Source organism: Mesitornis unicolor, unplaced genomic scaffold (assembly GCF_000695765.1).
Source record: "Mesitornis unicolor isolate BGI_N332 unplaced genomic scaffold, ASM69576v1 scaffold9793, whole genome shotgun sequence".
NCBI classification, from domain to species: Eukaryota; Metazoa; Chordata; class Aves; order Mesitornithiformes; family Mesitornithidae; genus Mesitornis; species Mesitornis unicolor.
The window spans coordinates 3076-19015 of NW_010173975.1; the positions used below are offsets into that span (position 1 = coordinate 3076).

Genomic DNA, 15940 nt, shown 5'->3' on the forward strand with positions numbered 1-15940 from the left:
ATGGAATCCTTTAAAAAATATATATTTGTATGTATTTATATATAGTTATATATTTGTGTGTATACTTTGGTGATGTCTAAATGTCAGTAAATAATGTGGTCTCTGCCTTCTTTGTTTACGGACACTTGTTTCCCAAATTAAAAAAGTATCTGTTCTTTTTTGCACATAATAAATCTTGTTCTGTGGGCATTTAAGGTAGTTGGGAAAAGTCAAAGTGAACAGTACTTAAAGGTGCACATTTGTGGGTGGGAAAGACAGTCACAAGTCCGGAGCGATGTTCTAGGTGTAAAGTATAAGCACACGGGGTTCCTTCAGGATACAACAGTAATTTTTTTTATGTATGTGTTTGGTTTTTTTTACCCAGCCCCTTCTATGGAGAAGACTTTTACTGTGAAATTCCTCGGACCTTTCGCCACCTGTCGTTTTATATTTTTGACAGAGATGTTTTTCGAAGGGATTCCATCATAGGTACGTGTTCATACATGATTTTCTTTACTTCTCTTGGATTTTAACTGTTAGATTGTATGTGATCTTACGAGTTGGGATCTTGATAGGACCGACAATGACAGTGCTAAGTACTGTTCGGTATTGGCCTTTTTTGTCAAGTGGCAAAAATCCCTTCGGTGTTACATATCATGAAAAAGACTGGGAGATAAATGCTGTCTGTTATGATAGCAAATGCAGATTGCAGTTTAACTGAAATAGGCAATAAGTAATTGTTTAAAGATTGTCAACATCATCTGTTACTGCATTTTTTTTGCTCTAAATGCAAGGCCCTGAGCTCTGGAAAACCACAAGACTAATGACACTTACTTGCATGCAGTATTGTTGAACTTTGACTACTTTAATACCGTGCAGGGTCATAGCTACTGGTCATACATACCCTCAGCACAATGTTGACACAATTTTATAGAGAGTATCAGAGCAAGCTGTTGCCTGCAGAATACCTCTGTAAGACTTCCAGTGTCTGCTTGACGTGGGCAAGACCTCTGCTCTTCCAGTTACTATTTGCTATGCGTTTCACCCATGGCAATTTGCATGACACCTCACTTCAGGGGTAAAAATCTTGTAACAGCGTAGTTGTTATTGAGGGAAACAGTTTCTGCTTCAAGTTATTTTAACTGTTTGGATTTTTTTCAGTTTTGACTTTCTTGCTTATTTCAAAAGCTGTGTGTGACTACCATTTTTCTAATGCCAGTACAACATGACTATAGCTATTGATGAGGTGTGTGTGTCTTAACAGAGCTTGTAGTGAGGAAGTTCTGATACCAAGCAACAGTTTGGATGATGCTGTAAAATGTACTGTGTTGAAGTGGATGGAGTGGTGGTGCAGATCTCTTCATGTGTATCTTTACATTTCACCAGCTTAACTTGCAGTCACTAGCGCTGTTTTTTATTATTATTTTACACTTTACATACAAGCTTGGAATCTGGGTCATCATTCTCTTTATGTCCCTAACAGCTCATCTGTGTAGAGCATCTGGCAATCTAGCATCCCAGGGAGGAGGGGATCATCTTCTGATTTTTGAATGTGCTTTTGGAAAGCTTTTGGTCTCTCTAATCTCTAGTTTCCTCTTGTAACATGAAAGTAATAGTTCCATTCTTGCCACTGCTGAGTTTTTCATTGCTGAAATTGCCTCATCTGATGTCCTGTGTGTCACTGGTTTGCTGCAGTTGCAGTAACCCATGAACAGGCCACGGACTGGGATTCTTCTTGGTCAAGGCTTTACTCCCTCTCTTGGAACAAGGGACTCTGAACACTTGACGCAAGCCAGGTCCGTGCAACTGCAGATAGAGAAGTGCAAATTGTTTCTTTTTCTCCATGTTTCCTAAGTTCCTGTTTTATTAATCAAGCTCTGACATTGGAGTGAAATTCCTCAGGAACTGTTGGAGTCATCGTGTCTTAAAGGTACTGGGAGCAGTTTGTGAAGAGAAAGGCTTGGAGAGATATAAAGAGACTTTTGTTTGGATGCTTGAATGATTGATCAGGTTTCTGTTTTTTTCACACTGTCTTCAGGAAATGGCAGCGTTGATTTTTGCATGTATTACAGAATCCATGAGTAGGCAGACTGGTGTGTTACTATGCTGATATAGCACTAAAAGTCAAAACCTCAGTGTTACCTGTCTACACTGAGATTTTACAGTGTATATGAGCTGTTGTATATTGAGTTTTTCCCTCTTCCCCCCTCTGTTCCCCTCCTTCCTTATCACAGGCATATTTTGAAGAGCATTTCAAAGATGTGGAAGTATGATAAATAACAATGAAGAGAAGAAAGAAATCCAGAATTACTGTCACTTTGGTACTGACTCTCTAAGTTCTGCTTGTAATAGGAAAATGTTCTGGAGTAACTGCATGTGGTTATTTTCAGTAGTTCCTATTGACCAGGAGGCAGCAGCAGCAAAGCCAAGCAGTGGAGGTTTTTTAAGAAAGGGAACTCTCTCACTGGGACAAAGTCTGTAACATTTAAAAGGCGTAACTGCTTTATGTGTATCTTCAGCTCAGACTTAAGAGACCTTTTCTTGAAGAGGCTAGAGCAAGGGAGGTTTGGAAGAGGTCTCTACTGAAAAAGTTTGGTCAGAGTAGTGCTAGAAAAAGCTCTTCTCCACTGAACCACTGAATTCTGCGAATAGGTAGGGGCCCATTGTTTGCATTACAGAGAACTCTTGTTATAGTATGTCATCATGAGACACTTCTGCTGAAGAAAATGTGGTTACCCGTGCTCATCCAGCAATGAACTTTCTCAGAGAGGGGAGTTGGGGGTTGTGTCCTCCATGCAGGGAGACTAATTTTAGGGTCAGATAATACTGCGCTTGTGAATTTGCCTGCGTTTCCTGTGTATGTTGAAGACATCTGTTTGCATTGTTTGTTTGGCTGATTTTTGAAGAGGTTTCGAGACAGAGAACTCAGAGTGCATGTGTGTCAAAATGGTGAGAATTTGGCAAGTAGCTGTTTTTGGAGGTGGTCAGCTAGGAGAGATCCTTTTGAATCACTCTTTAGTATTGCCACAGATAGCTCTTGATGTTATAATACGGATTTCCAGGGTGACTGGAACTCAGAGTAGGCATGCTTTTATTTGTTCCAAGATGAAGTACCAGTTTGTGATGGTAAATTCTTTAACATCCAAAATGCAAATCAATGTGTGACAGATGAGAAGGCTCAAGCCACCAAAAGCAGAAGAAGTGGGGGTGAGAAAATGAAAAACAAGAACCCCTGAAACCTCTGACAGAAACTTCCGAGGAGAACCAAACAAATTCAGAAATGGAGCACATTGTAGCAGATCGGTTTTGGAACATGCTGTAGTATTCTGGCATACAGGATGAGAGGATTGTGCAGATAAAGATATCTTTGAGTTTGCATGTTTGTTTATTACATTTGCGTTTTCCCAATTATAATTTGCAACATCATGTAGGATTTTGTTAGCTAAACAGATACAACTCTTGAACAACTGTGTCTTGGAAGAATCTGGGATGTAAGTTGAAATGCAAATAGAATTAAGAAAATACAGAGCTCAGTGGATCTGAAATATGATTTATTTTTTTAATAGATAAAATGTAGCAAATGTACAGTTACTGTGGAAATAAACTAGTCTTAAGTTGTTAAATTGATATTGTGTGTCTTGACTGTTACTGACTAGAGTTTATATACTGATTTATTTAATATGTTGAGATGCTTTGAGTAGGAAATTACTACTGAAAGTAATGGTTAATTCAATTTAAAATTAGATTTGTTTGTTTCCAAGTGATCAAATAGGAGTAGTAGGCAAATATGATGGAACATATGTCTGCATAATTCATAGGGGTAGCTATTTCCATCTAGTTGTTACAATGCAAAAAACATTGAGGAGATGGGGTTAACTCAAAAAATTGTCACACACAGAATCACAGAATCGCTTGGTTGGAAAAGACCTCTGAGATCATCATGTCCAACCGTTCCTGTCTACCCACTAAACCATATCCTTAAGTACCTCATTTACCCGCTTTTTAAATACAGCCAGGGATGGTGACTCCACCACCTCCCTGGGCAGCCTGTTCCAGCTTCTGATGACCCTCTCAGTAAAGAACTTCCTCCTTATCTCTAATCTGAACCTCCCTTGGCACAGCTTGGTGCCGTTTCCCCTTGTTCTATCCTCCATCACCTGGGAGAAGAGACCAGCACCCACCTCTCTACAACCTCCCTTTAGGTAGTTGTAGGTGGTGATGAGGTCTCCCCTCAGCCTTCTCTTCTCCAGGCTAAACAATCAATTGATACCCCTCCAGTATCAATGGAAAAAAAAAGCTATCTCTGGTGGGATGCAGTAGAAGGAATATTAGAACAGTAGTGTTGCGAAATAAGGCAAATGTAAATATATGTTCTTTGATGATTGTTTTGGTATTTAGTTTTCAGCTTTTTAGAAGTGTTGAATGAGGCAAGCAGTGGCAATACTGTGGGACAAGGCTTTTCTCACCCTTTAATAATTGAGCTTGATTTAGTGAAGAAAATCATGTCCACAGCATGCCCTGAGCTGGTGTTCTTCTGGGTGCGTAGTGAACACTTCGGGCTGCCAAGCTGTGACCTTGAACATACAGATCAGTTAAATAACAGGAAATGTGCCACACCAAGGCATTTAACACTTCACTGAGAGAACAGTTACCCATATGACTTCCAGGTGACAAGTACACCATTATTGATCCTCTACTGAAATCACAAATTGCATGTTTGTGATTTACACACACACACACACACACACACACACAGAGCACTTCATTGTTTTGGTAACAGATGTATGCAACTGCCTTGCTAACATCTGTGTCAGGCATGAACCTGAGCAGAACAAAATGCACCCCCTGGGAAGTTGAGAGGGGAAGAAGTAAATTCACTGTATCAAATCTTGGCCCCCGTACTGCACTGGGGAGTAAGACCTTTCTTCTGTGAGGTTGTGGTATGCCTGACTGAGGGGGAGGCTTGGTTGGGGATGGGGTGGTACTGAATGGAGCACAGATGTGAAATGCTGAAGCTCTTCAGTGAAGGAGGAGAAAGACAGTGGGGAAAAGGCTAGCAAGTGATTATGTTAATGACATTTACTGTGACTTAGCTGCTGTAAGTCACCTTCATGGAGGTTACTAGGTGTGTCCTACAACAAATTGAAACTCCTGTGGCCATTGTGTCCTGGCAGGTTGTAACTGCCTTCTTGCTTAGCACTAGATGAGCTGAGGCAAAGTAAGGTAATAAAACGAATTTGCCTTCAGAGGTAATTAAACTTAGCTGCTCTGGACTAAAGTAGATGAAACCAAATCATAGCTCAGGGACACTCTCACGGAAAGAAACCACCCTGGAACTGAAAGTTGTTGGAGGTGACTGTGCCTTTCTTAATGACTCCTCCAGGAAGTGTGTAGAATTACCACCGTTTATTACCAAGCGTCCAAGCGAACCATCTACCGTTATTAAGTAACTGTTGCCAAATGTAGCTAAAGCATCACCTTTTTATATTACTAGTTCAAAAGAAAAAAATGAAAAAGAATCATCTGTGTTAAACTAAGTGGAGGAAAGATCTTCCAGTACAACACAAAGCAAAGGTCAAGATTTTAGTAGAAAACTGTGTTCCTCCACCCCAACCATGGCTTAGGCAGCAGTCACAACTTGGTTTGCTGTTTCCGTGATGTACTGTTGGATGACATGGGAATAATATCTACTGAGTGTGGTATAAATATAGCTACTAATGAAATAAAGGAAACAGATGACTCTGTCCCACAATGACAATTCTTGAGAAGCCATAAACTAGAATTATCCTGAGAAGATTCTCTACAATTGCATAGAAAACCTAAAATATATACTTTCTGCATAGAGTAAATTGTTAGGACGCAGTCACAATATCTTTTAACATAACAGATGGTCGTAAAAGCAGGAAAACAAAGATGAGCTTTCAAAAATACATATTTTGCCTTTTTCCTCTTATGAGTAAACATACCATAAACAAAACTACCGAGCATACTGTGCAAGAACCTCAACTATCCTTCTATGCAACCCTCCTCCTTACCAAATGACAGTGTTAATACTGTCTGTATGTGGAATCTCAGCATATACCCATCCTCCCAGCTTACCTCTGACTACTATAGTTTGAGCTGAGCTTTCTGTATTTTCTGCAGTACTTGACTTACCTCAGCACGAGCAGATGTTAAAGCATCTCTGTGTGGTTTATGCCTTGCTTGGACTAAGCAAAGCCTGGGACTGTGCAGAAGATGCAGTAGCAGTAGCTTCTGGTGGCAGTACCTGGAAGGGGCTGGTGATGGAGGGGATGAATATGATGATGTTCAGTGCAGGCAGCATGCTCAGGGTCTTGGTGCTTCTGTAAGGCAGACAGCAGTAACTGCAAATCTAGGTTTTAGGACTGCTCTCCCATTGCATGCAGCCATGAGCTATATCACCTTTCTCAAATGTATGGACGTGGCAGAGAATTGATATGAGAGGTATGGTTGGGTAGGTTTGGGGTTGGTTGGTTGGTTTTTAACAGGAAGGGAAAGTAGAAATTGTAATGTAAGCCAGGCAAGATCTTTAGGATTGTGGCCAGCCAAACTACCCCGATGGAGGATAGTCCATGCAGTGCTGCAGCTTGCTCCTTGCTTCTTTTAAGGATAGAAGCTATGTCTTCTCTATGGCCTATGTGTCTCTGCCTTATTATCCAAGTTAAATCTCACGAAGGGGAAAAATGTGTTTCATAAACCATGTTCTTATGTTTGGACCAAACCAAAAATCAAAACCAAATTAGAAAACCAAACCGGGGTCATGAATGTAGGACACCGCAGAACTCGGTGTAGGATGCACTGCTGCTGTGCTGGAGGTGCTCTGCCACTGTCACACTAATTCTAACCCTCAGTAGCAGATGGTCCGGTAGTGCTCGTGCTTCATGGTGCACTGCACAGGAGCCAGGAGGGATCCATTCTGCTGCTACAAAAGCTCTGAAGCCTTATGTTGCCCCTGATTCTCAGCCTTATCTTTCTAATCCTCGAGTAGGGAAATTGCTTGTTTCAGTCTTTTTCTGTGTTACAGGAGGGCTGAGTGAATTGGTGCTCTTCTTGAACACAGCTGACATCAAGCCCTCTTTGTCTTGCAGAGTTTCTGTACTTTTATTTGATGACAAATAACCTTTCATATAGATAATTATAAAATTCCAGGTAGTCTGGAACAGTAGCAGTGCTGCTTGGTTGGAGTTGTCAAGGTAATTTAAGTGTTATGAGGCTTTCACAGCCCAAGATGTTGATTGATTTTTGGTTTGTCCATAGTCTTTCCAGCTATTGAAAGTGACTCTCCTTGTGCACCTTCATATCAGTTACTGAACATTAATTCACTGATGCCATGTGTCTGTGCACTTAATGTGCTAGCATGAAGCAACCCTGAATGAGCTTCTGTGTCCTCTCGCTGCCTAATATTGCAGCACACAGGAGGCAAAGTAGCCTCTGCTCAGAGCTGAGAGAAGACTCAATTAATTTGGTGTTTGCTGTCTTTTAACATGTGATTTGGAGCTTACTCTTTGCTATAAATCAACTATACTGCAGTATAGTATTACAACTACTGTATTAAAAAGGTTACATTATATTGCTTCAGCTCACTTGGCAGCAAGATGCAAAGTTTTCGCTGCGCAAGTGTTCCACGGTAAAGATGACCCAAAGAGGAAGATAAAAGAGCTCCTGAAATGCTCTGGTTTTGAGTTCTGTGAAATAACAGTTGGATCATTTTTCAGATAGAGCCTCATGCTCTTTTAAAATTACAAACTCCTGTTGCTGTCTTGACTTCTTTTTTGGTAAAGGAATATATCTTCTACTAATCTAGCATCTGACATAAATATTCACGTATCTCAGCTCAGAGGTAAACACACTGCAAACTGGCAAGTGAGTATTAAAAGGTGAGACATAATCCTCAAACTGGTGCCTAATCCTTTTGTCACCAACAGGTAATCCAGACAGAAGGTCCTTGAGACTGGATGGAGAATACCTGAGCCAAATTACCAACTCTGTTAGTCTTTGTATGGAAATGTTAGCCCTGAATTAACAAGCCCAGGCATGTCCAGGGAGAAGGTAATGGGCTGCATTGAGTTGCCTGGGAAGAGCTTCTGAAACTCCAGTGATGGATGGGCACTGAGGCTGCCGTGCTTCCAAAAACACTTTCCCAAGCGGTGTAGCCAGAAACCCCTACCCATCTCTGTTGCATGTTTCTGCCTCTCTGTCCAAATTATTGACCTTCTGCTATCTCCTCTCTTCTCGCTGTGCTAATGTGCCTCTTGAGTGGGGAAGCTGTAAAACAGGTCAGTTTAAATGATCTGTATGTTAAAAATGCCAACATCCCCCACGCATGACCCCTGAAACTTATTTCTTCCTCCCTTCTCCTCCCCCTGAATGTTTGTTTTCATTGTTCACTGTTTTTTTTGTTTGGATTGGTTTCCTCAACAGTTTCAGTACAGCCTGCCACAGGGACAGATGTGCACGGGTGAGAAAAGCAAGAGACTTTTAAATCAGTTTGCACCAGGGTTTGTAAAGTGGAATTTGCACCCTTAGGACCATCCAGGCCCTAGATAGAAACTTCATTCACCCATGAGCTGGCTGCATGTTTGAAATAATAGGTTTTTGGTAGATTGCTCTAGAGATTCACAGAGGAAGGGGTCAGATGTGACATGTCATGTCTTTGTTTTGAGCACAGGGCTTAGGATTTAAATGTGTCAGTGAGGATCTGCTCAGTCTGAACTGGGAGGGGGGGGACATAGGGGAATTGCTGCCATATGGGTGAAAAACATTGTGTGGGGTTTCCTCACCCTCCCCCAACCTGAGGTCCTGGTGAACGTCAGACTTCAGAAAGAAATTAGTTCAGATGAGAGGAATGCTTTAACCTCATCTTTGCTGATCTTATTGCTGAGAATACAACTTTAAAATATGTAACTTAACTAAATTTTGACAGGACACCTTATGCCATTCAGCGTGTTCTGCTGTTTCCTGCCACCTCCCATACAGTGCCTAAAAGCTGAAACAGACCCAGCCTCTGCAGCCTGGGGTGGCTCTGAGGGAACCAGCAGGAGTGGTTGGGTGCCTCAGGTGTGGGTTTTGGAGTCTCTTCCCACTGCCTGGCAGCCACCCAAGCATTGAGAAAGAGCACAGGACGGCAGGCTGGGGTTTGGGAGCACGCTGGAGAACCTCAAAGAGGAAAACATCCTGTGAGTGAGTGGTGGTAAACCTTTCTGACCTCCTGTCAGGTTTATCTTCAAGGAGCGCTGTAATCCCTTATCATGTAGTGTCAGGTCAAGTGACAGGTGCCAACTGCTGGTGATTATTGGCCTAGGTTTAACCTAGTTCTGGTGGGGTCAAGAGTTGCTTGAGCCAGGTCAGGCGGAGGTCAGCTGGTGGCAGAGCAGTGATTGTATGGCAGGGCAGGACCTGAACCTGCTCAGCACCTGCGCTGTGTGAGCCTGGTGAGGAGGAGGATGAGGAGAAGGAGTGTGGGTTGGCTGAGCGTGTGGACATGGCTGCTACAGGTGAAGAGTTATAATAGAAGCTGTGCAAGGTGCTTCTGTACACAGAGAATTACTTAATAGAGTAGATCGAACAATCTGCCCTATCACTAACGTATGTGTTTAGATTAGCTGAAGTGTAGGCTGTGTTTTTACTCTCCCCTCCTCCCCTTTTTTTCCCTAGTAGATTTCTCTCCTTTGTGGATCATTTGGTACACAGTGAAAACCTCTGGATTCCAGCCAGCCCAGTCAATAAGTTTCGCTCATTAATAAGGCTTGCTTGTGTGCAGAGCACAGCGTAGTTCAGTTTCCTAATCAAAACATTTGTACCACCACATTAACTCTCTTGGAGCTGGAGACGTGTACCGTTGCCTCCTAACACTTTGTGCTGTGATTGCATGCGGTCAGACCTACCTGGGTTATCTTGCAGCTCTTTTGTAGAGAGCAGGGGAACCCCCTGCTGAAAGAGGGGACAGTGGTAGCTGTACACGCTATGTACAGGTGCAGATGTTGGTGAAATCATCCTTGAGTTTTCCGCGAGGACTTTCTGTGCATGGGAGGTGACTGTGAATGAAACTGATTGCAAGATACAGGCGACACTGTTCGGGAAGTGCATGCTGTGCTGCAGTCAGATGGAGGATTTATGCGAGAGATTAAAGGGTACGGTGAGGATAGCAAGCAGTGAAAGTAAACAATTTCAAGTGAGGTCCAAAGCAATTATTTGGAGGTCATGCATTTAAATGTATTCCTCCCTCAAAATGTTTTGGAGAAGCTGGGTTGCCCACAAACTGCTGTGGTTGGAGGATAAAAGTAGAAGCTTTGAAAATACACAACCATCATTACAGAGATTCTCAGCAGCGTACCTTGGTGTCTTCTGTTCAGCGCACTTCAGGTGTCTTAGTGAGCCTTTCTGCCATATAATTTTGTAGGTTTGTGTAATTTAATTATTGTTTTTCTTGGAAGTTTGAAGTCACTTACTCTGCATATCCACTAGAGAGACTGGTAATGAATCTGCCTCATTAATCTCCAGTTTAATGTTTGCCAGGAGATGGATCCTGTAATCTCTAAAGGACAAGCAGGGGAACGAGAGCGCTGAGGGCAGAATGAGCAAGATTTGGGAGTGATGAGTGAGCAGCACTGTGGAAGCCAGAGCAGAAACCCTGGCGGATACCATGGAGGGCAGCAGTGGAAGGGTGGCAGTGTAGTTTAGGAGCTGGGAATCTGGAAGCTGTCACCAGAAGCAGCCTGAGGGTGACAGAAGAATGCAGCAGCAGCTGCAGCAGGGTATGCTGAGCTGCCCAGCAAACAGGAGAGCTGAGTGGAGCCGTCCCACAGCAGCTAAAGGGAAAGGACAACATTTGAGAGAGCACTGGGGTGTGGTAACTTACTGCTGGCACTTTAGTAAGCTTTTAGATTGCAGAAGGGAGAATATTTTGCATTTGCCATTTTTGTAGCTTTCCTTTGTGTGGAGTTACTTGTTTTGTTTTGTTGTTCTTTTAAAATGTGTTCTGATAACATCCGCCGGAGTAACTAGTGACCTTGTGGCCGATCTGCGTATGTTTGGGAAGCCTTGGAAGTACCTCCCCCACTAAGACTGTCCACTGATACATTTTATCTAGTAGAATTTAGTTAAATACATTGTGTTTCTGTAGCAAAGCAGAGGTTGCAACCTGTCTGCTAACTAGCAGAAAAAGTCTGCTGCCAAACTGCTTTGCCAAAAAACCGCTTTCTTGAGCCATGCAAACCTCTGGCTGTCCTGGATTCTTTCATTTTGAACATGCTGCTCTACTCAGTGCCTGGGGAACCACCCAGCCCAAAGCTGCGTTCGGAGGATCACGTGCTCCTCAGGCATGCCATGCTCTGCTTTGTGTATACAAAGACAGATGCTCGGAAAAAGTTTCATTGCCCCTCCGAGAGTGCTTTACATAATACCCGAGAGAGACCAGGCAAGAGAAAAGTTTCAGCTTTACATATATATTAGCCTTTAGCTGCATGTACATTAGTTCATAGCGTGGAACTGGCTGCTGTTGCCATAACTACCAAAACAGCTAATTTGGTAGGGGTAAGAGAGGGTTAGGAAGGTTAAAAGGAAAAGATCTACTGTGTTGTTGGGTTGGTTTTTTTTCCTCTGTACAGTCAGGGGCAGTACTTGGGTGGCTCTGGGTTTGCAGAATGCAAACTGCAAAATTTGAGTGAGGGAAGTAGGTCAACAGAGCCTCAAACTGCAGATGTGGGAATCCACTGTGACTTGACATCTCCAGTTGCTGCCCTTCTCCTACAAAAATATGTAGTGAAAAGCCTTATCTTAAAATATTGTTAGCAATAACCCCATGCCTGGAACTTTCTTTTGGGATTCTGATAGACATCTGCCTCAAAAATCAGCAACAGTCCCCCACTCTCCAACAATTTTTGAGCTTTTCCTCCCATAAGTTCAGTTTTCCTCCCATTCCTCCCAATTGTTATATCAAAGAATAATGATATTTTCAGTATAGGCATACTAACAGACTCATCGACAGAGCCCAGTGCTTCAATCTGTTAGGTTGAGTGTGTCATTAGCAATGTTAAAGTCTTTCACAATGCGAAGTGGAAAAAGCTGCTTATCAGACAGAATTATGTGTTGTGCAAAGAAGTATGCCCTGAAGAAATCTTTCCTTGTTCTGAAGCCTTTCTTTAATAAGACAGTCCTTAAATAGTTGTTTGAAAACTTGTTTTTGATGGAAATGTACTTTGGGGGAGCTATAGCATGTCTTAAACTTTGCTTCTGGTTTGTTTTGTTTCCAGGAAAGGTGGCTATCCAGAAGGAAGATCTGCAGAAGTATCATAACAGAGACACCTGGTTTCAACTCCAGCATGTTGATGCTGATTCAGAAGTACAGGTGAGATTTTATTGGCAAAGGAGGATTTGTAACAGGGCCATGGCAGCTTTATGGGTCCACGGCTCTAGGGCAGAGGTGCTACTTCCCTACAAAAGAGTAGCATTGCTCATTAGTGTGATTTCAGTGATACTTGAACTTGTATGTGTGTGTAGGGTGAAGTATGAGTGTGCATAAATCAATGGGGCCAGCATTCTGCCCACAGAAATAATTAAAACTATGTGAACTATCAGGGTCACTGATACAAGGAGGGGTGTGGTTATCTAAAGCATCAAACAACTTCAAAACCCTATAAATAACTCTTGATTCCTCAGGGTGTGGAGGCAGCCTGAAAGTAACTGCAGGTGGTTTTTAAAATAATTATGTATGCAGGTTGCCACAGGAGTGGCAGCAAGTACATCTCGGGGGAAAGAAACCCACTCTTTGCCAAATTTCTAGGCCCTGCTTCAAACTATAGGAATGCTGATGATAGTATCACTTCAGCTCCTTTTAGGGTTTTGTAGTTTTCAGATTTTGGTTCACAGTGACATTCCTCTTTTTTTGTACTTGTCCTCTTTGAAGCAAATTGTATTTTCTATTACAGCGTTAGGTCTTGTAAAAACAGTCACTATAATAAAGCAAGAAATTAAAATGATGTTGCAGGATATCAAGTCAATATAAATCAGTTACAGGAGAGAAAAAAAAAGAAATTATATGTTACAGGTCACTTTTGAACTGCATTATTTGCTTAGGAGGTCACAGACGTGAATGTCTGACCTGTGCAGCAGTCTCCAATAAATGAGGGGGAATGGTGCTTGGATAACACTGTGTGATGAGTTGGATGTGTCTTGGCTTTTCAGTCTGCATGCAGGTCTGCACATAGAAGGTCAGAAAATGACACTTACCATGCACACTCATTCCAGCATGTAGTGTGGTTATGTGTAGTGAAGCGTATGTGAAAGTACATGGAAGGTTAGGTTTGCTGTTTATTTGGAGAGGCAAATAATCCACTGTTGTGCACATGATGTAAAGAAAGCCTCATGACAGCCTGTTCAGTCTGTAACACTCTCTTGTAAAATATTGATCCTCTTTAATGTCACATTTCAAAGTCAATGGTGATGGAAAGGCTTTTAACAGCCTTTCAACTTTGAGATCTATTCTGTTTACCCTGGTCTCCCTTTCTTACCCTGAAACCTCTTATGACAGTGACTGTAAAACAATAGATTTAGTGTTTATTTCCTGCAGGATATGAAGACTTTCCTTTTGTAATTTATCAGTTGAAGAAGGCCAATATTTGGATAAGCTTCTGCATTGTTTATTTTGTTACAATATTTACACAGAGTGAGCTTGTGGATGCTTTTTAGACCAGGGAGCTTTCTAGGACAGCACTGGTAGTGCAAGCTGTGAAGTCAGAACAGAAAAGTTTGCAGGCAGCTCTGGCTTTTGGAGAGAGGAGCAGCACAGTGTTTGCTGGAAAGCATGCGCTCTTGTTTGCAGTTTTTTGTTCAGTTTATCACTTCCTCTGTTTGTATCTTTATAAGAGCCCAACTCTTAACAGCTGTTTCTGGGCTCCATGATAAGCATTTATTACAATTACTGTAAATATGAACAGCTTTGGTGATGATTTTATCCATTTACTTCAATGCTCCACAGTTTTTATGTTAAGGAGTCTGCAAGAGGGCTTTGTTTTCTCTAATATGTGGGGAAATTTGTAAATATTTTGTACAAATTCTTGTGCAGGTAAAGATAACCAAATGAAGCAGTATTTTTGTGTTTATCTTTTTACATTTGTGGTATCTCAGTTGTATCTTTTTCTAAACATTTTAATTTATAAGAGAGAAATATTTGTGTTAATGACGAGTATTTACACAACATTACTCAGTTTTTCACCAATTTTAAGGAAAACAATTTAAGAAACTTCAAGTAGTTAATATTTGTAGCGAATTGTGCAAATATTAGTAGTCAAAAAGCAATTTTAGTTTGCCAGCTATCAGTTTTATCATTGTAGCAGTTGTCCCCATTGGCCAACATAATCCAGTGGATTAAACACTGAGTTGCGTGCCAGGAAATTCCTGCATTTTACTTCTGGTTTTGTTGGCCAGTGGCCTTAATACTATTTTCCATGTTGTGGAGCACTTCATGACTATTAAATTATGCATCACAGAACTCTATCGAGGTAAGCTGCTACCACTCTCACACTTTGAATACAATGGGAATAAGTGTCAGATAGAATGTGACTTGCTTGAGGTCATACAAGTCAGAGTGAGGAATTAAAATAAAATAAATAAAAGAAATGCTTCTGAGAGACCAGGTTTCTAATTCTTTCTAATTCATTAGGCTGTGATATGAAAGAAACTGGGTGACAGCGATAAGCCTGTATAGGACCTTCCTTTACTGTGTGAAAAGCCTGAAAATATCCAGGTTTTAAGCAGACCAATCAGAACAGTCAGAAACTGAAAACCAGCTTAAAATCAATGGATTATTAAAATACTAGTGATCTGGGGTGTCATGGTTCTCAGATGCCCGGTTCTGGGACACATTTGGCCTCAATTTTCAGAACAGAAGGAGTAATTTGAGATTAAGGATAATAATATTTCTCATGTAAAAACGAGTATTTTGAGCTGTCTATCTGAAATTTAATGAGTAGAATTTAAAATTTTGTTCTTGACATGGTTTGGACCTCACTTGTACGAGTTCCAGAAATGGTACAAATTTCAAATAGAAATACTGATTTCTGTCTTCATACATGGAATAGTATGTGATGAGGAGATGCCTCTCTTTTTGTGAGTGCAAAATAATACAACAAACAAACAAATAGAATTCTAGTGTTAATGGTTTTTGAGTGGATTTCTTAATATTTCTATGCTGTTTTCTCAGCTTTTATTTAGAAGCTATAACTCTTAAGTATTCTGGTACTGTACAAAATAAATAAGCCTATATATTTAAAAAAATAATCCAAATGTTAGTGGTAATGTTGTATAACTCCATCAGACATAGTTGCCAAGGTGTTTAGCTTGAGGCTTTGCATTCAGTTTTATGGTTTTCCAGCATTGCTAATTCTCACTGTTATAAAGATGTTTTGTGTCATCAGGAGTGCAAGGTGAGATTTTGCCTTGATAAACAGCGAGGATGTTACTGATGGCAGGACTATGTCAATTATCAGCCCACACAGATATGAGCATTATTGTCAGATGCTTTAATGCCACATCCAATTACTGCTTGACAGCAAGAGGTACCGGAGTCTGGCATGTTTGCTTATCTTGAAGAAGAGCTGAGGTCGTTGTCCATCTAGGCAGAGAGCTGCTTGCTGTTCAGTGTGGTGCAGTCCCATGTGAAGCAGTACAGGTGCTCTGCAGCTGCTCAGCCCGCAGATGCAGATTTGGCACTAGCCACCCACATGCCCTTTGTGGCTTTGGTTCATCACTTGGTCTAGCAAAGTAGCTAGCTGAGATATCAGAATAACTGGGTGCACCTGAAATTCCCCTCATCTGAGGGGGTGTACAGCAGCAGCCATCAGTACACAGTACTGTGTCATTCAGCAATGGTCTGCAATTGCCCCTTGAGGTCAACAGGCTTTTATTCTGTTGGTGAATCAATGCCCCCACATCTTACGAGCTG

The 15940-nt window shown here is 41.5% G+C and overlaps 1 protein-coding gene across 1 annotated transcript in view; it reads left to right on the forward strand.

Annotated features, from left to right (window-relative positions):
* Positions 1–364: 364 nt before the first annotated feature.
* RASA3 (RAS p21 protein activator 3) overlaps positions 365–15940 on the forward strand; it is a gene marked incomplete at its 5' end in the record, with an annotated part of 84172 nt that continues 68596 nt past the window's right edge. Inside the window, 2 exons of the mRNA XM_010180892.1 lie at positions 365–468; positions 12252–12346. Of these exons, the coding sequence (XP_010179194.1) occupies positions 365–468; positions 12252–12346 (199 nt within the window). The remainder of the gene's footprint in view (positions 469–12251; positions 12347–15940) is intronic.